Source organism: Carlito syrichta, unplaced genomic scaffold (genome assembly GCF_000164805.1).
Source record: "Carlito syrichta isolate Samal-C Ts95f unplaced genomic scaffold, Tarsius_syrichta-2.0.1 Scaffold305571, whole genome shotgun sequence".
NCBI lineage: Eukaryota > Metazoa > Chordata > Mammalia > Primates > Tarsiidae > Carlito > Carlito syrichta.
The window spans coordinates 567,556-590,801 of NW_007249667.1; the positions used below are offsets into that span (position 1 = coordinate 567,556).

Sequence of the window (23,246 nt, forward strand, 5' to 3'; positions counted from 1 at the left end):
TGGTAGCACACGCTTGTAGTTACGGCTACTTGGAAGGCTGAGGCAGAAGGATCGCCAGAGCCCAGCAGATCGAGGCTGCGGTGGCCGGGAGAAGCCACTGCACTCCAGTCTGGGCGACAGAGTGAGACTCCAACTCAAAATAAATAAATAAATAAATAAAAATTTAAAAATAAAAATAAATTAAATTTATTTCTTTTTCTAATTTAATTTATTTTAAAGATGTGGGATACAATTCAGGATGAGGTATACAAGTGGTCACTAATTAAAAAAAAAAATTAGACATCATCTTTGACTCCTCCCTTTTCCTTACTTCCCATATGAATAGTGTCTAAGTCCATCCATTCAATCTTCTAATTATATCAGGAACCAGTTTATTTCTCTTCCCTACAGCCTCCTACCTAGCAGATCCTCATCATGGTTCACCCAAATCATTGCACAGCCTCCCTGCCACCAGTCTTGCCTAATAGTCCATGTTCCATGGTATAGCCAGAGGCATCTTTATAAAATGCAAAACTGATCACATTACCACTCCTGAATTTAAAATCTTTTAGTGAGTCCCATGATCTTCAGTATAAAGTTGAATTTCCTTACTGTAGCATATAAAGTTCTTCTTGACATAACTGTCCTCTCCCAATTCAGCTCTCACTATATGCTCCTTTCTTCCTGACCCCAGCTTCATGTCATAAATGCAAAGTGCTCACTTGGATATAGGCTCATAATAAAATGATATTCCAGCCGTAAAGAACTGACTATAGCTCCCCAATACAATGTTCTTTCTTGGTCCTAGGCCTTGTACATTCTGTTCTTTTTCTAGAATGTTCTCCCTGTTCTCCACTCCTATTCATCCATCTCCCAGCTTAAATGTCACTTCCTCTAGGGAAACCTTTCCTGACCTTCTAAGACTAGAGTAAGTACTACTTCTTAATCTTTACATAAGAATCTTATATTAACCAATATCTGAACATATCAAACTGCACTGGTTTTTATTTGTTCATCCTCTCTACTAGAATGAAAGGCCTTTGAGGACAGAGATTGTGTCTTGGTCATCAATATATGCCCAGAGTGTGGCACAGGCCCCTAATACAAGCTGATATTACAAGGGCTGCTCTATCTAGAGCATACATGTACTCAATTCTTAAAAAACACAAGATGCCTTTCCTGGAAGGTATCCATGAATATTTCTCTATTGCTATAGAGTCAGAAGCCTAGAGAGAAGCCCAGAACCCTCTGTAGATTTTAAGATTTAGCCAAAGATTTCTGAAGTTCCTTCTATGTCTAGGGTGTCATTAAAAAATTAAGTATAACATCCTCTCTTAATCTCCTTAAATTAGACACCTTTTCATTATGGAAAATCCTGAGAATGAAAAGTCCAGAATATTAATTCTTCAAGAGCACTGGAACATGCATACAATGATATATGGAATACATATAATGATACACTATAGCTTTAACCTTTGGAAAACTTAATGATTTCTTATTTCCTGTTTTAATATGAAGGTCTGAGTTGAATGTCTCAAATATCAGTAGATATTCATAGGATAGCATGATCCCAGACAGTTATAATTAAGTTTGTATATTACTGTTTTTTTGATTTGCCCAAAGTTTACTAGGAGGGGCAGACTTGGTGCTATTGGTTTTATAGATGCAAGAACTCTAATTTGTTAAACTAATAATTAGCTCCAGAATTGTGTTCCTAACTCCTAAAACTTAGCTCACATTTTTGGAATTCAACATATTTTCACTTTGACTGCAAACTCTGGGCAAAATTGTCACTAGATAAATTAAAAGTGAGAATTCAATGACTAATTCATGTAAAATGTTTAGCACAATGCTGACATGTATGCTCTGTTCACAGATGTTAGCTAGTATTTATTTTTAAGTTCCAGGGCTTAAATGAAGTGAAATAGTTTAGTTCACAAAATGCTATGGCATTCCTGTTTGGTTCTGGTTCAACAGTCTTATTTTTAAAAAACAAGTTCCTGTTTCACATTATGGTAAATAAGTGTCAGTGCTTTCATACGTAATTACCTGTCAGTAGAAAATTACAGGTAGTTCAAGGTACAATTACTTAGTGTGGTTTATTCTGGCTTAGGCAACATAGTTCAGTGTGTTTCAAATATCTATTTTTGATGTTCATTATGTCTTGGTTACTACTGAATGCAAAGTTAATGCCTATGGCACCTTTTTTATTTTCAGTTCTCCCAACTGAACATTCATGAATTCTCCTACAGTGGTGGATTGACCATCCAAAAATTAGGCTTCACATTCTTAACAGGTTAGTTTTGACCAGACCTGGAGATCAGGAGGTCAAATTCAAATGTAATTAGTTATGTAATATCTGTATGATGAAACTTACTTTCCAGAACTTATTTCTTTGCTTACTTCCCTCCCAAGTTTTTTCAAATGTCTTGCCAATTTCCCTCCCACTTTTTTTTTTCTTAGTAAATTTGTGCCAACTTCCCTCCCAATTATTTTTCTTCTAGTTACTTGAATATGAAAACTGTCAAACAGTGATGGAATAGAAAATATATGCAGATTTTACCTTCTTCAATTTATACAATAAATATTTTATTATAATGTATATATAATGGCTGTCATGACAGATATTTAATGAGGGTCATTTTGTAGTTCCAAAAGTATCTTCACACTTGGTAGAAACCAATTACATGTCCTAAACTCTCGATGTCCTTCTCACATTCCCCATCCCTACCCTCTACCCCACACTATTACAAATACCAATTATTTCTCCAAATACGGGTACATTTACAAGAGGGTGAGTCACTGAATAAAGACAATACAATTACTCGATACTCAAACACAGGCCTGCCTAGAATTCTCTTCATGTCAGTCACTAGGCTATGAGGCAGACTATGGTATTGTGAAATGCAGAAGTGGTACTCTGGAAACAAAAAGGTATGAGAACAGTGTAGTCTGTTCCTCTTTTAATAACAAAATATGATTATAATCTCATAAGGAATAAATAAGTTAACTCGGGCTCAATTTTATTGATTCCTTTTTTTAAGCTAGTAAAGTGTCCAGTGCTGGTTACAATAGCTACAAATATTTAGGAGACTCTACAGGTGGTTTGGGTATATGGAAAGAAAAATGGGAGGATAAGTTGATGGGCACAGAAATACACAATGGTATTTTTAAAAATAACTATCAATTTGCCTAAGAATTCATTCTACTGCAATCCAGAGTCGAAGTAGGATAAATAAAAAAGGACATGAAGATATTTCTAAAAGAGGAGGACCGAAGGAGAAGAATCTGAACCTGACTTCCCCACTCATGGCTGTACAAGTTATTCCATCAACATAGAATTATCTCCATGCCCTTCCCTGTGATAATGTCTTTAAGCTGTCCCACCGAGTGAATAGTTTGCAACAACAAACTGAAATCAGAAAACTATGTGAATTATGTTGTGCATGCTTTTTCCTATCCAAATTTACACCTATCTGCCTACTCCTATGACACCAAGCATCATTGCATACGCAAGTGCTTTGCAGATATTAGAGCTGAGCAAAAACACAAAAATGAGGAAGAAAATATTCCATTCTTATCTCCAGTTCCAAGTCTAGATGTAACATATTAAAGACAGATCAACTTTGGCAGTCAAAATGAAAACACACTGAACCACAAATGTTTGCATTTGTTGACAGAGGCTGTATAAAGAATAAATTGATTCTCGTGCTGGCACCAGCTGTTTAATCGTCAAGGATTCTGCAGGCATCTCAGGTTCCTACAATCAAAATTCTCTCATACTTAAAACAAACAAAAAACATGTTTACTTGGTACACACATCGTACTAGATTGAAGCTCTCATTGGCCTTTTTCAAAGGTGAAAACATTTATTTAACAATATGAACAAAAATACAAAAATGGAAACTCAAGTCACTGAAAATAGGTGAAACTTTTTATTCTGACTGTCAAAATAAACTAGCTACTTTTGGTTACTTTTATTTGTTACTCCCAGTAATCACATCCAGCCATGTAAACATCTGCTCAAACTCTGAGACTACGAGACTCACAGAGGAATATTTGCTGAGCAAAATTCTTGCAGCTGGCACACCTACTTCAAAACATTTCTGAAACAGTCATCTAACAAGAATTTACTATTCTATCAATGTACTAGGCAGACTATATCAAAATAAAATTTTTGGAGTTGCTGTTCTCAAGGAATTTACCATGTAGATAAATACAACATATATGAAACATTTGGCTTAGAGAAGAGAATAGCATTTACTAACTTATTGTACTCATGACATTTAACGGTTTAAAGTTAAAGAAATTTTGGAAACACCTGAATGATTTTGTCTGTCATAAGATGACTAGGAAGGCCTAAATCAGTTGCAAAAGTCAGCAGTACATAAAGAAGGAGGGACTTAGGGTTCTTTGAAATAAAAAGCTGAAGGATTTATTTGATACTTTAGGCAAAGAAGAATAGTAAACTGTATATTAAAAAACAAATTTGAGGTTATTATCAATGTTTATTTACTAAATATCATTTAGTGGCATCCTCTATTAGTGCTTTGTTAGCAAAACGTGTGATCACTCTGCCTTGATCAGATGTCTTGGTTCTATGTAGTTCACATCCATGACATTCCTTCCCAAATACATACCATTTCAACCTGTCCCCCTTTCCAATTTCTGTTGTTCAGGGAATCCCTACTCTTAAATCAATTTCTCTACTCTTCTATTTTCTTAAAGGGCCATTTTCCCAAACCCTTTCCTATGGATACAAGCAGTACATAAAGTTAACATTTCTTATCTTCTCAAAATTTCTCTGCTTACTTTTGTCTCTTCTTGTCCATCATGACTATATCTAGAATACTGAAATAGCTTTCTATTAACCTCCCTCTTTCTATTCAGAATAACATCTAGTACTATCTATAATAATAATAATAATAATAGCTGTTTTATTTAAGTACCTTCTAGAAGACCCCACAAAACTCTAAAAGTAAGTAATATTATACTCATATTGCAAAGGATAACAGTATATAAAAAGATTAATTAACTATATTCTAGTAACCCAGCTCTGTCAAATTTCAAAATTGATGTGATTTCTGTTGTTCCACAAAGCTTCTAATCCTGTCCACTTGAATTCCACACCCCACTATCACAGCCAAAGTGATAGATATATCTATACTTAAGGCTGATTGCATCATGCCCCTATTAATACTCTTTGAGACCAAATTGCTGAGACTGGTATATAAGGCCTCCATGAACTGGTCCTACAGTTTCATTATTACACTCTGGTTCTATCATGATACTGACTGTTCCTTGCACCAACCAAGTGGTTTCTTGTCTCAAGTTTCTGTTCATAGAATTTCTTCTGTTCAGAATATATTTCCAATCTTTGGCTCATCCTTCAAGGTGTCTGGTTTTAAATGTAACCTCCCAGAACTACCCAAGCAGGCTAAAAACCCTCAACCAGGCTTCTATAGTCTCCTAAGAATACCTCTTGGCCAGTGCTTCATAGTGAAATGGTCTTGTTCCCCTACCTAGGGGAACAAGTTCTTTGACAGAAAAGATTATCGATAAAGTTTTCACTTTGTTCCCACCATACTCCCACCATAGCAGTCCCTGGTATAAGGTAACCATACAGTAATGTCTGTGGGTCTGAAAGGGACACAGAAAGTGGGATCACCTCCCACCTCCATTGTCATTGCTTGAACATGGAGCCAATATGCTCATACTTAAAACCTACAGAATCTTATGCCATCTGTTTTCTTCCATAGAATGCCCCAATTTTTGTACTTTGTGTCATGCAGACCAACTACCATATTTATAAATGACCATTTTTATAATTTTCTTTTATAATCACTTTTGTTAACATCAAAATTCATGTCGATAACTTTTCATAATTCTTGGATTTCATGGTTCTCCTTCTCCTTAATTACAACAACCTCCATTTTTTTCTCCACAGTAGTCAGTAGTCTATTATTTAAAAAATAAATTGCATGTATTTTATAGGTTTGCAAGCTTCTTAAAGCAGAGTTCATGCCTCTTATTAATGCATGTACCCATAGTAGCTTACTCTTCAAGGAAATTTTAACATATGTAGACTAACAGATTAAGTAGGGATATAAACATATAATTTGGTTAATGTGAAGGATGTATATGCATAATCAGAAATTTTTCACACAATTGCTTACCTCTTCTAATCGGCATGCTTTGATGACACTCCTGTATCTATACTCATCGTAAGAAACACCAAAGATAATATTTTCTTTAATGGTGCCAGGCATGATCCAGGAAAACTGAGGGCAGAATGAAATTCTTCCACTGTGCTTAATTTTACCCTCTAAAGGTTCCAGTTCTCCCATAATCATCATTAGAAGTGAAGTCTGAAAATAAAAACCAGTATTATTATTCCATTTGATCAAATCACTCTCAGGATTCACTTGCTTCCAATTATCATCCTAAACAGAAATTCGATTCTGATTTTAAAAGATCCTATTATTGGTGGCTGTGTCAAAGATGAGTTAGCTGGGAGACCAAGTTTTGCTCCCAGAATCTGTCCTGTTTTATTGGTCTATGTTCCTATTCTTGTACCAATACCAGGTCCGTTTTGGTTACTGTAGCCTTGGAGTAAAGTTTAATGTCTGAAAGTGTGATACTTCCTGCTTTGTTCCTTTTGCTGAGGATTATTCCTTTTACTGAGAATTCATTCTCTTTTTTGTTTCCTTATGAATTTCTGTAGTGTCATTTCCATGCCTGAGAAAAATAGTACTGGTAATTTGATGAATATTGTTTTCAATCTGTAGATTGCCTTGGATAGGATAGACATCTTGACAATACTGTTTCTTCCAATCCATGAGAATGGAATGTTTTTCCATTCATTTGTGTTATCCCTGATTTCTTTGAGCAGCGTTTTGTAGTTCTCATTGTAAAGATCTTTCACTTCTCTGGTTGCCAAGGTATTTCATTTTGTGAGTGTGTGTGTGTGTGTGTGTGTGTGTGTGTGTGTGTGTGTGTGTGTGTGTATTGGAATGGGATTGTGATTTTATTGTTTCTCCGCCTGCTTCCTGCTGGTGTATAGAAATGCAACTGTCTTTTGCACATTGATCTTGTACCCTCAAGACTTTACCAAAGCTGATTATCAGTACAAGGAGGGTTCTGACAGATTTCCTAGGGTTTTTAGGATATAGAATCATATCATCCACAAGAAGGGATAGCTTAACTTCCTCTTTTCCTATTTGGGTACCCCTGATGTTCTTCTCTTGCCTGACTGCTCTGGCTAAGACTTCCAGCACTATGTTGAACTCTTGTTAGAGGGGTGAGAGTGGGCATCCTGTCTTGTTCCTATTCTTAGGAGCAATGCCACCAACTTCTGTCCATTGAGCAAAATGTTGGCTGTGGGTTTATCATAGACGGCTCTTAATGTTTTGAGGACTGCCCCTTCCAAACCTAGGTGCTCAAAGTCACCAATAGCAACCACTGGGAAAATTTATTCAAAAATTTTAAAGTATTTCTTGTTCTAGGTGCTCTGCTATGCATAAAAGATAAAAAGGGGAATAAAAGAGACAATTACAAGCACTGTAATAAAGGTTCACAGAAAAGGGTGATTCAAATTGTTGGGATAGCTTTGGAGGAGGGACAAGAAAGACTGGTAACAGCTAACACTTGTTGAGGGCTCAATCTGCACTGAATGCTGTTCTATGTGCTTTAACTATATTAATTTACTTAATCGTCACAATAATCCTACAGTAGATTCAGTATATCTTTGTCTTATAAGGAAGAGATTAAGTAAAAAAGAGGTATGCTCAGGGAATATTGTTCCCACAAGTCTTTCTTGAAGTATAAAACCATCAAGAAATGATGGTCCAGAGCACTATCAGCGAGCAAAGATTTATATAACTGTGAACTAAAATTGAAAATAATGAGAGAATTAGAGTTGAAGAAAAGATTTAAATATGTTATATGCCACGAAAAAGAGAAAAGTTAGAAGAAGCAAAATCCAAATAAACAAAATAAAGGAAAAGAGGTAGGAAAGTGAAGTGTAGAGGAAATTTGATGACTGCATTATCAAGAAAAGCTGGATGCCAAAAAAATATAACTTAAAGCTGACAAATCAAGTAAAAGAAGTATAAGCATATTTAGCAATACAAAGATAAACATTAAGATACTACTACTGACTAAGATTGAGTAGAATAAAAAGAGGTATAGAGAAAAAAGCACTGACTTTTATCAGAGCTTACATTATGAACTAAAGCTACAGAGTGAAAGATTCAATATAAAGTCATTATTATAAATATAGTACAGAGATATGATAATATAAAGTTATTATCACAAGTATAGCCACTAGAACAAAAATACAGACTTTCTTAAAATCATAATACACACGCAAACATACACATTTGCAAATACACATAGCCAATAGATAATGCAGTGACTCCATAAAAAAGGAAAGACATAAAACAAAACATAAAATAATATGCTAGAACTCAGATGAAACATATTTACAAAATCAGTAAATAAAAATCAAAAGGAGGTGATGGTTATACAACTATGTGAAGTATGAAACTAAGTATAATTAATACCACAGAACTATACACTTAAAGATGGTTAAAATGATAAATGTTCAGTTATGTGTATTTCACCGTGATTTTTTTTTTAAAAACCCTTATAAACAAATTCAAAAATATATTAGCTGATATATTCAAAAATATCAGTGGAAGACATAGTTGAAATAAAAGTATATAAATCAGTTTTATAAATTGACTTAACTAACCTATTAAAAGGAAAAAACTTTCACAAGAAATGTGTAACGGTTGAAAATAAAACTTAAAATTGGTAAATGAAACAAAGAAACAAAAAGGACTGAAATTTTCATATTAGACAGATTTAGGCCCAAAGACATTCAATGAAAAAGAAAAGGAGGCCGAGCACGATGGCTCATGCCTGTAGTCCCAGCACTTTGGGAAGTGGAGGCAAGAGGATTGCCTGAGCTAAGGGATTCAAGACTAGCTTAGGCAACTTGGCGAGACCTCATCTCTACAATAAACAAAAAAATTAGCCGGGTGTGGCAGCATGTACTGTAGTTCCAGTTACTTGGAAGGCTGAAGCGGAAGGATCACCTAAGCCCAGAAGGTCGAGGCTGCGGTGGTCATGTGCACTCCAGCCTGGGTGACAGAGTGAGACTCTGACTCAAAAAAAAAAAAAAAGAAAGAAAGAAAGAAAAAGAACAAACAAAAGGTACTTTAGAATGCGAAAGCATAAATATGAATATCTACTAATTAAATTTAAAAATTAATATTCTTGAAGCAAAAATTACAGAACCTATAAGGAATAATAAGAATAACTAACATAGTAAAAGTCTTTAATTCAACTTTCTGTGAATGACAGAGCAAGTAGAAAAAAGGTAGATGAAGATGTAGAAGGCCTAACTATTATGAGTACAGAATGATGTAGGTTTAATATCTATGTTAAACTCTGTTAATAAATAGAAACTACACAATTAGACTCTTTTCATGTAGTCAGGAAGCAAGAACAAATTTTTACTATTTACTGGACATATGAAAGTGATTTTTTAAAAAAATCCAAGCAGCAGAAAGAGTAGGGATAATACTCTCAAAAACAAAGAAAATTTGGGTCTTTTTCCTGGAAAATTGCAAACTTTCCCTTAAGAAACTCTTGGGTCAAAGAGAAAATGCAAACCAAAGCTATGTCTTTTCTAGAAACCAATATAACAGAAACATTACATAACAGAATTCATAATATATAGCTAAAACATTACTCAGAGGAAAATGTAACGCATTAAAAGAAGAAAGCATCAAGAATCTAAGTCAGAAAAAAAAAGAAAAAAAGCAGAAGGAAAATGAAAGGAAGAATTAGTAAAGATAAAATTATAAAATAATGAATTGTAATACAAGAGTTCAACTAATGAGTAAATATACAAGCTAGTTCTTAGAAAACTTTTTTTTTATAGTAACCTAATGAGGAAGAAAAGTGTGATCAAGAAAGTTGCAAAAATACAATATAAGAAATGATATAACAAACTAAAAATAGAAAAGACTACTAAGGAATTGCTTTGAAAAGCTGAATGACCAAGGAAAACTATATAGCTAAACTGACCCTAGATGGAAAAAAAAACCTTAAACTGATTTCTATAGAATAATGAAAATGTCAAAGACTTACACAGTATCCAGAAAGAATAATAGACTCAAACAGCTTCTTAAAGGGATACTATCAAATAATTAAAAACAGATAATTGCACTACTGGGAAGATAATTACAGAATCTGGAAAAAAAAGGGAAGATAAACTTCCAAATTTTCAAGTAAAAATAATATTGTTAACAAACTTTATAAAGATTGCTGTAAAAATGTAGGGTTATTCTTATTTATGAATATAAAAATCCTAAATAATATACAGTTGACCTTTGAACAACATGGGAGTTAGGGGCACTGAACTCCCCAAAGCAGTTGAAATTTTGTGTATAACTTTTGAATCCTTGAAAACTTAACTGCTAATAGCCTACTATTGACTGGAAACCTTACCAATAACATTAACAGTCAATTAACACATATTGTGTGTTTTGCAATAAGTGCAAGGTTGTCACACCTGCAGGCATATCTGCAGTGACTGCTTCACAAATTTCCTTTTCTTTTTTTAGAATAGTTCTAATGCTGGATTGGTTTATCTTGAAATGGCGGCAACTGCGGCTGCAGACCTCAATCTACAGCACATATCAAACAATTCAACTTTTTCTTGTAATATCATGACTTTTCTCTGCTTCTTCGCAGCATTTCCAACATCACTAGTGGCAATTTGTATGGGTTCCACAGTGTTATCTAAGGTTTGCAGCAATGTACTAAACACAATGAAAAATATGCAAGAAACTCAAGAGATCACTTTTTACTGTGAAATTTAACTCTAAGATAGTTAAGTGGATATTCAATAACACACTCATTGCAGTAGCAACAGCAGGTGGCTAAGAAATAATTACAATTTTATTATAATTTAATACTGCATATTTACGTTTCTTTACATTCCTCTCAACCGCAAATGGTGCCATACATAGTTTGTGTTTGCGTGCATTCATTTTGATAAATTTAACTTTTTATAACCAATTTGTGTATAGTTTATGGTAGTAAATAATAAAATAGACTAGTATCTACATATATTTTATGCATCCATGACATTACTTTTTCTTAATTTTTTCAATATCTCTAGGCTATGCAGTTCATCTGCAAGTTTTTTCAAATTGCCAAAAATCTCCAAACATTTTTAACATATTTGTTGAAAAAAAACTGCAAATAAGTGGACTGATGCTGTTCAAGCTTGTGTTGTTCAAGGGTCAACTGTATTAGCAAGTGGACTCTGGAAGCATATTAAAACAATAAATCATCAAGGGTTGTCTGCATTTGGTCTCTTCAAGTCTTTCCTCCCATTCTTTCTAATTTCATTCTGGTCGAATTTGAACCTTCTCTACTACTGCTTTATTAAGTCACCAGTGATCACCATATTGCAAAATACACTGGTTAATTCAAGGCAGTTTCATCTTACTTGATGAAAGAGCACTTGACCTAGTTAACACCCTTCTCCTTGACATCACTTGGGTTCCAGGATACCACAGTCATTTTTTTCCCACGTCACTAGCTTATCTTCGCAGACATTTCTTTTGTTGAGTTTTCTTCACCTCACCAACCTCTAATAGTTGATATGTACTTAGGCTTACACCTCGATCTTTTTCTCATCAGCCCTCTCTTCTTTGGACCCTCATCTAGCCCCATCTTCACACTGCCATTTCCCACTTCCTTGAAACTTGACTTGTATATCCAACTAACATCTCTACTTAAATGTTAAACAGGCATTTCAAACTTAACATTCCAAAATTTAGCTCCACCTAAAACCCATTTCTCCCATCATCTCTCTAGTCAGTGGTGCCTTCATCCTTTCCATTACTCAGTCCAAAAAGTTTGGACTCATCCCTGACTCCTCTATGACTTTCCTCAGATGCCATATGTGTCCATCAATTCTATTAGATCTTCCTTCAAAACATTTTCTAAATCTGGCTACTTCCTTCTACTTCCTTCACTACCTGGATCAAACTACCATCATCTCTTACCTGAACTAGCAAATGAACTCCTAATTCATCCCCTTGCTTCTGCCCTTGTCTCCCTACAGTTTACTTTAAAAAACATTAGCTAAAGTGGCCTTGTCAAAATATAAGTCAGATCATGTTAATTCTCTGTTTAAAACTTTCCAATGGCCTCTAATCTCAACCAGAAAAGAAGTGTAACTCTTTACAAGGCTCTTTATGATCTATCCACCTCCCCCCCACCATTACTTCTCTGACAGAACTCTATCCTCCATGGCTCACTCTGTGCCAGCTCCATTGACTTCCTGGCCATTTCCTGGCCGCTCTTTAAACCAGATGGGCACAGTCCCATTTCAGGGTTTTGTACTTGCTCCATCTTCTACATGGAAGACTCTTTCCCAGACATCCACATGCCCTAATCTCTCTCCTTCTTGCATGCTCTTGCTCAAATGTTACCTTTCAGTGAGGCCTTCTCCATGCCCCTATTTAAAACCACCCTTATCACCAACCTCCCTTCTCTGCTTTGTCTTCTAAGCATTTATCATTATGTGACATTCTGTATACTGTTTGCCATCCTCACATTAGAATTTGCCATACTCACAACATATCTTTACTCCCATCCCAAGGAACCCACATTCTAATGTGAGGATGGCAAACAGTATACAGAATGTCACATAATGACAAATGCTTTGAAGACAAAGCAGAGAAGGGAGGTTGGTGATAAGGGCGGAATTTTAAATAGGGGCTTGGAGAAGACCTCACTGAAAGGTAACATTTGAGATGGGAGTAAAGATATGTTGTGAGTTTTGTTCACCACTATATCTTCAGGACCTAGAACAAAACCTGGCGCAGTAGCTATTCAATAAACTTGTTAAATGAATATTAAATGTTATTATAATTATTGATAATTTACTTTTACTACAATGCATTATATTAAATTATAAGGATTCAAAAACTTTTAAAAGTGCATTACTGGGACATAAATAGACAAACCAATGGAACAAAATCTAAAGTTCACAAATAGATCCAAATGCATAAATTACTTTGCTAAGGTGGCACCTAAAATCAGTGAGGGAAAGATGGACTATTCAATAAACAGTATTGAACAAATGTACAGATATCTGGAGGGAAAATGTTATATCTATGTCTCATACCAAATGCATAATGAATTCTCAACAGGTCAAAGAAGTGCCCAAAAAAACCTATAAAATACTTTTAAAATTTTGGAAACATTTTTTCCTCTCTAAAGCAGGAAAAAAAAAAACCTCTAGAAGAAAGACTTTTATGACTCAAAATGAAAAAGGCATGAAATAAAAGGTAAACCATATTAAAAAAAAACAAAACTAATTTCTACATGGAAAACAAAAGGAAAAATGTCAAACCGATATAAATATTTTCAACTGATATCATACACAGGAGTAATTTCCCTCCATATAAAGTGATCCTAAAATCATATAGCAAACTATCATAAACCAATTACAAAAATATACAAAGTATCTAAATGGATACTTTGTCAAAAATTAAAATATAAGTGACCTTTAAACATATGAAAAGATACTGCACATTATTTATAAGAGAAATGCAAGTTAAAAATACACTGACATACTTTTCCCCCATGTGATGGAAAATTTTTTAAATTAGATAATACCATCTATTGGCAATGCTGAGAGAAAATCAGCACTCATATAGAGTGTATGGTGTGAGTATAAATTGATATAACCTTCAGGGAGAGAAATTTGACAATATCAAATTGCAAGTACATAAATGCTTGATCACTTATTGGAAGCTATCCTATTGATACACTTCCAGATGTGCTAAATGGTATGAATATGAGATTACTTATAGCACCATTCCTTGTGTTAGCAAAATATTGGAAGCAACTCAATTGTCAATAAACAGTGACTTATTATATTATAGAATATCCATCCATTCAATAGAATATTATGTAGCTATTTAAATGTATGTGTCTTTGTTGGGGTTGCTATAACAAAATACCATTAGCTGCTGGCTTGTAAACAACAAAAATTTATTTCTCACACTTCTGGAGCGGGGGAAGTCCAAGATCAAGGTGCCAGCAGATTTGGGTCTGCTGAGGGGGTCTGCTTTCTGATCCATAGACTGCCAGCTGTCTTTGTGCCGTGTCCTCACAAGGCAGAAGTGGTGAGGGTTCTCTCTAAGGCCTCTTTTATAAAGTTATTAATCTCATTTATAAGGACTTTATCCCCGTGACCTAGTCACCCCCCAAAGACCACATCCTGCAATACCATCACTGTGGGGGTTAGGATATCAACATATGAATTTGGGGAGGATACAAACATTCAGACCCTAGCAGAATGTATGCATGTGGAAGTTCTGCATGCTTTGAATATAGAAAGTTCTTCAAGGTATATACTTAAGTGATAAAAACTCTGTGTATTGTATGCTACTTTTTAATATGAAAAAAGGTGAAAAACAATAAAAAACATGTTTAATTGTATATTCATAAAAACATCTGTAGAAAGATACAAAAAATTTCTTCCACCATGATAATGCAACTGCCCACACCACACCCTGCTTAGTGTTAAGCAGTTTTGTTTTGTTTTGTTTTGTTTTTACCAACATTACTATTTTTAAATTATACAAGTAGAAGACATTAGGTTATCTTTAAGGCTTTTTGACACAAATTACCAAATTGAATTGAACATTAATATTTTTACTTAAAACATTACTATTTTTGATTAATCAATCTCATATTTTAGCTAGATATTTTGTCTAATAAAAGTATAAAATGTTCTATTCCTAACACTACAAAAAGGGAGTCTCCTAGATTGGATTGGCAAACTCTATTTCTCAGAAGTGTTTAAATACTCTTTAGGGATCACTGTCTTCCTCTGCTACTGTCTTCGCAGCTGCTTCCCATAAAATGCAATTGTAACTCCAGTCAGTAATTACCTGCTCATCAATTTTTAATAAAACCTCCTGAAATTTAACTGCCAGTGAGTCATGTAATTTGTAATTCCAAAGCTATTTTTGCATATCTTTCATAGAATTGATCTTGAATGCACAGAATTAATTTGTAAAATTCTATGAAACATAATTACTATCCTCTCACAAGCAAACATCACCATTAAATTATCTATAACTTCTTTAGCCTCAGCTACTCCTATGGTATCATTTTCCTTTAATAGTAAAAATTGCTAGTAATAATATACAAGAAATAAAGGGAGGAAAATGTTTTTATAATTTAAAAAATGCACAACTCCAGCTATTTCATTTAAAAGGGCCTGGAAGAAATAAGCAAATAATATGATCAGCATTATAGACACCAAATTTATTGACTAGAAATTTTCTGTGGCATTTTGTTTCCCAAGTCTCAGATTAAATTCTTCAAAATATGGTTCTCCCCATCTTACATACTAATATATAATTGCCTTTCAGGAGTCTTTCTTAATTTCTGTTTTCATTTACATGTTTTATAGACAGTAATACTGCTTCTCCCTCCCTCCCTTCTTTCCTTTCCCTTTCTTCCTTCTTCCTCCCTCCCTCTTTTTTTTGTTCTTTTTATGTCTGTTCCACATCATTGACTATAATTCTAAAAAGTCTTTTGAAAAGCTTAAGAAAGCCACTAAACTTTTTCTTTTATTTATAGAAAATAGCACAGCTAAAATGACAGTCAAATGTGAACAGGGACTTATTTTTACAGACTTCCAAAGAAAATACCTATTGCCATTTAGTGTATTCTAATACCTGAATGTCCTTTCTTATCTCTAATCTGATTCTTTCATGGCACTTAAATTTGTTTCCTCAGTAGTTAAAAGAGAATACGTTTATCATTACTGGCACAACAGCTCATATTCTTGAAGATCACTACAAAGTCTTCTCTTCTCCTGACAGTAAAGTTTGACCCTTTGGCTGTTTTTTTTTTCTAACCTATTAGTTTTTGTCAGATGAATATTCAAATACCCTGGGTTTATAATAATTAGTTCTTAGACTAGAATGTGTAGGGAAGGTTGGCCACTGAATAAATTAATATTCCTATGTATTTCCATAAAAAACTGTCCTGCTCAATAATTTTTTCTCACAATATATCATTAGCAAGTCTAAGTCCATTCTCCGAAATTCTAATGTCAACAAAAATGTTAACAAAAAAGTGTAACCTTTTCCTTATGTGGTTATTGAGGTAAAACATAAGCCATGTTTTTCCTAGACCAGCTCTGAATAAAATAACTGCACTAAAGATTGGTTAAAATGCATGGCTCATTTGTTCAGTAAAGTTATTGAATCTCACCATGTGCAGGACACATGTTAAATGCTATGCAAAAAATAAAGATGTAGAAGAAAAAGTCACTAGAAATAATATAAGAAAATAAAAACCTAGAAGAAATTATCAGTTGAACAATTTATATTATACGGGACACTATACCTAAGCATTCTCCTAATACCCGTGTAAGAATTTCTCCCAAGTAACTTCTTGTACTACAGACAAACTAGAAAAAAAGAGAAAAAAATGCATGCCAAATTAAGTTTTTAATGATTAAGAATAAAAGAGACTACCTTGCCTGCACCAGTAGATCCTGCAACTGTCAACAACTGTCCCCTTTCTATCTTGAAATTGATTTCTCTCAGGACAGGAGTACCAAGAAGTGAGAAGTTACTGAAGAAGAGGTTGTTATCATCACTGGAAATTTTTCGATTGTTATTTTCTTGTTTTACTTTCTCAAAAAATTCCCCAAATCCCTGTTAAAAAAAATACACACATCAAAAATAAAAGATAAGTTTGTCAGATATTTTCAGTAGATAATTGTTTTATGTATGATTAGTTTGAAAAGTATATGACACATGATTCTTTATACTGTATGCATTATTGCTTTCTAGTACATAATTATGCAGCACATGGTTTCTAGAATGCATGATCCAAAACTCAGATCTTTGCTCAATATTGAGTTAAATTAAATTTTTATTTTAAAAATGCACACACACACACACACACACACACACACACACACACACACACACCCCTTCTCAAATAAGTTAGATACACCTTCTCAAATAGGCTGGATACATAAACATTATTATCTAATCTTCAGCACAAAATATGAGGTAGATTTTATAATCCTCCTCTTTCAAAGCTGTAGGCTGTGACTTAAGTTGGCTAAAGTCATATAACTTTAAGTCACAGACTAAAATTACAACCAAAATCTGACTTCTACTCTATCACACTGATAGCACTTTCCTCTAAGAAGTTCAAAGCATTTATCTGAGTAATTATTGCTGAACATAAATGTGAAGGGATTTCCAGATGATTCCAGTAAATTAATCTGAACTACAGTAGTTAAGGAGGAATTCCCTTTAGAAAATTCCTTGCCTTGATATTGTCCCCATGGGGAGTTTTAACATAGTTGTTTTCAAATAAAGTAAACAGTCCTAAAGGTTATCAGGAGGAAGCTGGTGTATCTAGTTTTAAGGAATTCTACTTCTCTATCCTCAACATTCAAATGTACTCTTTCCTAAAATTAACCTGCATGAGAATCCACCCACTGTCTGTCATTGTTCCTGACCCACTTCTCCCTCACAATTGTCCTTCCCTCATTTTACTGTAGTTGGCAGTAGAATGGTAATGATATTCTTCGTCTTTGACCCAATCTTTAACTCATCTTCTCAACTAGCTGGGTAATGGTTGAAAAATTATAACATTCTAGACTTCAGTTTCCTTAGTTGTTGGGAGTACTAATTTTGTATACAATAGAGCAATAGTCATTCTTTAAAAAAAAGAAAAAAGTAAGTGACAATATGGCAGTATGGTGAGTTGGAAAAGGCTTTGGAGTCATAGAAACCCAGGCTGAGATTTTGGCTCTGTCCCAGCTAATTGTGAAACCTAGTTCAATTTACTTAAACTGCCTAAGGCTCAGCTTCCTAATATGCAAACAGAAATTTTACCTACTTACAGGTTTGGAGTGAAGGAGGAGTCATATATAACTCATCAAGGACTTGCCTCTTGGGTGATATCATCAAAGGAGATGAAGAATACACTGAAATGAGCAGGATTGTGAAGCTTGGAAAGTGATGTACGTGAACTTTGAGGAATATGCACATGTATGAAGTTCAGGAAAGGAACTGGGGCCAAGGATTTGCATTTGACAGTCATCAGCACACTGATATCAACTGAACCTGCGAGAGGTCACTCATAGCACATGGGATGCCAGAAGGCGGCCAAGCTGGGACCCAGCAGCCTATCACCACTGAAGTAGCAGGCAAGGCAGACTTAGAAGTCATGGTCTGAGTCCAAAATAATCTAGAAGGAGTAGTTCACTAAAGCTAAATTAAATGATAAATTCTAGAAAAAAAGAAGAGTTTTAGTAGATTGGTTAGGGCAGAATACAGATTGCGGTGGAAATAAAAGGTGAGAGAGTGAGAACAGCCTTGACATCAAAGGGAAGAAGAAGAATAAAGTTTGGAGGTTGAGGCTGGGTGGGCAAAAGTCAGGGAAAAAACTTAACTTGAAAATATTTAAATGTAATAAGGAATCCATTGAAAAAAGATGTTGAAGCTTCTAGAGAGAGAATAACTCTTGGTCCCCTATTCTAAGAAGATGAAGCATAATAGAATAAGTCAGACAAGGGCAGAAGGAAGCATGTTTTTCTCTTAGACAGAAAAAAGGAGGAAAGATTAATTCCAAGGGTGAAGAAAGAAATTGGAAGCATTCATAAATAAGGATGGCCTCTATTTTCTCTATGTATTGTGGAAAACAAGTCCACCTACTGTGGTTGAGCAGATCCTGGGAGAGGTTGGGCATTTCAGGAAAGTAGTAAAAGTCTGGAATAACTTTTAGGGAAATGGTAAGAGAAATTCACTATAGACAAATGAATGGATTTCCCAAGAAGGATTACAGACCCAGTTGAGGTTGAAACAACACATGTATAAAACTTATAGCTGACTATGGTATATGATTTTCTCAGACAGCACTTCCTTTTCCAGAACTGATAAAGTTAATATTTCACAGAAAAAAAATAGCAAAAGAAAAAGTGGAATGAGGGTTTAGCTAGGAGAAGAGCTGAAATTACTGATCTTGGAATAAGCAGAGGTTAAATCAGAAGGGGTCCAAAAGGAAGAATTTTAAAAAATAGAAATCCTGATAAAGTGCAAAGACAGTAAAGGTAGAGAGCTGGAGAGTTAGGGAATTTGGGGCTGAGAGACTTCAGAATGACATTTCCAATATGAGGTAAGTCTGGATGCTAATGAAGCTCAGGATATGACTGAGAGAAAGCTTCTGAAGAAGTCAATGGAAGATATAAGTTCTAAGGACAGTATTGGAAGATTCATTTATGTAGTTGTTGAAGTCTTAAGCAGGAAGTTTAACAAGCACCACCATCATGAGTACATGTCATCAAGGAGTGCCGAGTTTAGACAACAGTCAAAGACTGGAGGAAGAGATAGAAATCGCCAGATGGGAGGCAACAGCTCAGTGAAAGTGCTCCAAATCATGACATCTGGATCCAAAATCCAGCTTCAGTCCTTGCCAGTTGGGTGAGCTGAGCCAAGTTCCTCAACTTTTGTAAGCCTCCATTTTCTTATCATTAATATGGAAATATTAATCCTTCTTAGGTAACAGGAATGCTGTGAGATTGAGACAAAATATATAAAGTGCTTCTCCTAGTGCCTGGCATATAGTTAGGGCTGAAGCATGCTATATATTTCATCAAATGGAGAGAGAGAAAATGGAGGATTTTTGTATTACAGTAAGAAAATGACCTGAAAGTAGTAAAAATATCAACTTTCATGTTTTTCCTTCATGTTTAGAAGGACATTTGAAATTCCTAAAAACAAAGAAGTAACATAAATCTGAACTACAAAAACAATCTTGCTAGGCAGATAATTATTCTCTTACCTATAACTTAATAAATGAAGTAAAATGAAGCCCTGGTAATCAAGTTACTTATATAAATAAAAACAATTAAGATATTAAGAAAGATTTAGAAATAGAACACTGGTTTTGTAACTCCTACCTCAACCAATATAAGTGATAAGGAACTAAGAATTCAACAGGTATTGAATTGTGATTGAGAACAGGTGTTCTAAATAATCAAATACTACTCCTTTAGAGACTGAAAATCACTAATAATATCTTTTATGATGCTAAGTTATATGAGAGAAATTTTAATAGCAAGTGAAAATACGTAAAAATAGCAAATAATATATTGGTATTATGTCTCAGACATCTTTTTGTTGACAGGTGTATATAAAGCATATTGGACTGGAACTTGAGATCAGAGAAGGTGATGCCTATTGAGGAACCACTGTGTGCATGGCACTCTGATGAATAATTTACATAAGTTATCTCAGTCTTCAGAACAAGTTTGCAAGGTAAATATTAATATTCTCCATTTTACAGATGGAGAGCCAGAGGCCCCAGAAAGTTAAGTAACTTGATTTAGATTTCCCAGAAAGTAAGCAGCAGAGTCAGGATTCAAACACACCTCCAAAACCTATGATCTCCGCAATACTTCCTGATCTGTTATGTGAAACAAATTATATGACTTAGAAAGAAATAAGGAAGCTTTCATTATGTGTTTAACATTCCTGGGCCTGTACTTCTTAATCTAAAATAAGCAGAGTGGTCCTTCTTTCAGTTCTACCAGTTACATCATCATTCTAACTTTATTTTCATTCGGATGAAATCCAGATTCACAAAGAAGAAAATTCAGTTTCTAGAGAAAATAATTTTTTTTTAAAAATTCTGACCTCCTCCCAGAAGGCTGTTACATTTTCCATCACTACTTCTGTAGTTGTTAAGTTATATTCCAATGTCTTATACTCTTGCTTTTGTAAGAAATCCTATTTATAAAAGACAGCAAAAACATATTATAGAATTAGAATAGAATTAATGCATTATTACATACTTGTTATACTTTAATAGTACTGCATCTTATATATAGACTTTAAGAATTAAATTGGAAATTACTCCTTAATAAAATAATTTTATAACTGTTCAAAAGTTAATATGTCAAGCCCCAGAATTCATCATTTTTGAACTATACCCTCTAAGTACATGATATTTTATAAATTTTTTATATATTAGATTTTAACATACAACTGATTCTTCTCGTACATACTGACCTTAGTGAAGAACTTACAAACTACCCCTGAATTATCACCAGCATGCCTTAATTCAACATTAGGATGAAGAAACTGATGTCTTCATTTCAATAACACCCTCCTTATTAGAGGCATCATTAGCAACACTTCTGTAGGCTAAGCCAAGGTGTAGGTATATAACTAATTTAAAAGCATCAAACTGTGATTCTAAGAGGAGGGCTCTATGAGCGATTCTGAATCAGTTTCTCTAGGGAAGGTGGAGCACAAGGAAGAATTAAGCCTATGCATCCTGAAGTTTTGGCCATTTGAAGTAATGGGAAAAGAAACTTGAGTTTTTCCTTTTCTGCTCTTCTCTTTCCCCCTCAACCTCCTCCCTTCCTCCCCTTCTCTCAATGGGTTAACTGGGTTAACAAACGATGTGAGATTATTCCCAGAGCCCAGAGCTACTTACAATGAGTCGAGTGGGAGATACATTCACCACTTTGTCTAAATCACAGATCTTAAACTCAGTCTCAGGGGCCAAACAGGAGATATAATAAAGGGTGGGGGCTGAGGAGAGAGTGTGATGAACTGGATAGGGCAGGCCCTCTGTGATGGGGGGAGCTGCCACAGCTTGTGGAGAAGGAGGACCAAGTTTACTATTTGTTCCAATTCTCCAAAGAGGCCAAAGATTGTGTGTGTGTGTGTGTGTGTGTGTGTGTGTGTGTGTGTGTGTGTGTGTGTAAACAGTTCCCAATTTTTAATTGCTGGCAACTAAATCACATTTTAAAATGTAAAGGTTAAACAAAACTGGTATAGGAGTCAAAGTTAGATCCATGGGCCACCATTTGAATCTTTGATATAGTTTAAATAATGGCAGAACTACCTAAAAGTGTCTCACCTTTCACCCCTCATTTTTCATTTCTGTCACAGTAACTTATTTTCTGGATTAAATATTTAAATAAATGTTAAAAAAAAAGAATACTTGGGCAACCCCCTTGGGTTCCCTCCCACACTGTGGGAGTTTTTCTCTCAGTAAATCCCACTTTCTTAAAAAAAAAAAAAAAAAAAGAATACTTAAACATTTTTATCTGCTTATGAACCGTACATTCAATTAACCATTCATTAACCAGTATTCAATTATTAACCACTCATTAACCATTTATTCAATTAGCTTTGCATAAATTGGGTCCCCTCACCTGAGCATTTCAGAATTTAAAGCTGCCAGCTATACCAGCATTGTTAAAATTTTAAGGTAATTTGATATAAAATGCCACTCTTATTCATCATACTGTCCAGAAAAATGCTAGGAAAAGTTTAAGGTGAACATTCCTAGTACTACCTGGTAAGTATTATCACTTATTAGTGAAGGAAGTTTCTTTTTCAATCTTTTTGCACATTTGTAAAGGTCATTAGAACCATTCTAAGGATTAATTACTTGAATGAAATTCTCCAGAGCACAGAAACAGTTTTCTCCAATTTCTTTGATTTAAGAGAGTCTCACAGGTCTTCATTTTACTTCACTAGGCTTTCATTAAAAAGGCTCATTCAACCACATGTAGACATCAATAGAGAAAATCCTATGCATTAAACAAACCCAAGACCAAGAACTCATTTCTAGAAAGTTTGCCTGCTACAACAGTTCCAAAATGTTTCAAAATCATAGTACATGATGCATAGTTATGGTACATTACCTGTATTTTGTTTATTGCTCCAAGAGAATCATACCATGTTTGTACAGCCCAGGGGAATTGCCGAGTGACTGCCATGCGCAGAACAATGCAGAATGAGATGGTTGTGAATATTTTTCGAAGGATGATTCCTTTAATCAGTGCATAGGGAAGCACGGATAAAAACACCACAAAGAACCCTGAGAAGAAGAAAGCTGAGCTATTGAAGTATCTCACATAGGCTGCCTTCCGGGTCAGTTTCAGTTCTGTTCTATTAAAAAAAAAAAATAAGGTTCAGGCTGTTATTTTACTTTTCAAATTTCAGGCATCTTGGAATATAAAATCTGAATATGGTCTCTAGAGTTTTTTCACCAGTGTTTTGATGCTGGCTCCACACTATATGAGCTGTGTGACCTTGGGCATGTTATTTAATCTCTCTGGTCCTCACTTACCTTATCTGAAAGGGGGGATAGTAATGAAA

At 34.6% G+C, this 23,246-nt stretch overlaps 1 protein-coding gene across 1 annotated transcript in view; it reads right to left on the reverse strand.

The window, feature by feature from the left end:
- CFTR (cystic fibrosis transmembrane conductance regulator) overlaps positions 1-23,246 on the reverse strand; it is a 160,750-nt gene that overhangs the window by 108,670 nt on the left and 28,834 nt on the right. Inside the window, exons 8-11 of the mRNA XM_021714281.1 lie at positions 22,790-23,036; positions 20,763-20,855; positions 16,578-16,760; positions 6,156-6,347 (exon numbers count right to left, since the gene is read on the reverse strand). Of these exons, the coding sequence (XP_021569956.1) occupies positions 6,156-6,347; positions 16,578-16,760; positions 20,763-20,855; positions 22,790-23,036 (715 nt within the window). The remainder of the gene's footprint in view (positions 1-6,155; positions 6,348-16,577; positions 16,761-20,762; positions 20,856-22,789; positions 23,037-23,246) is intronic.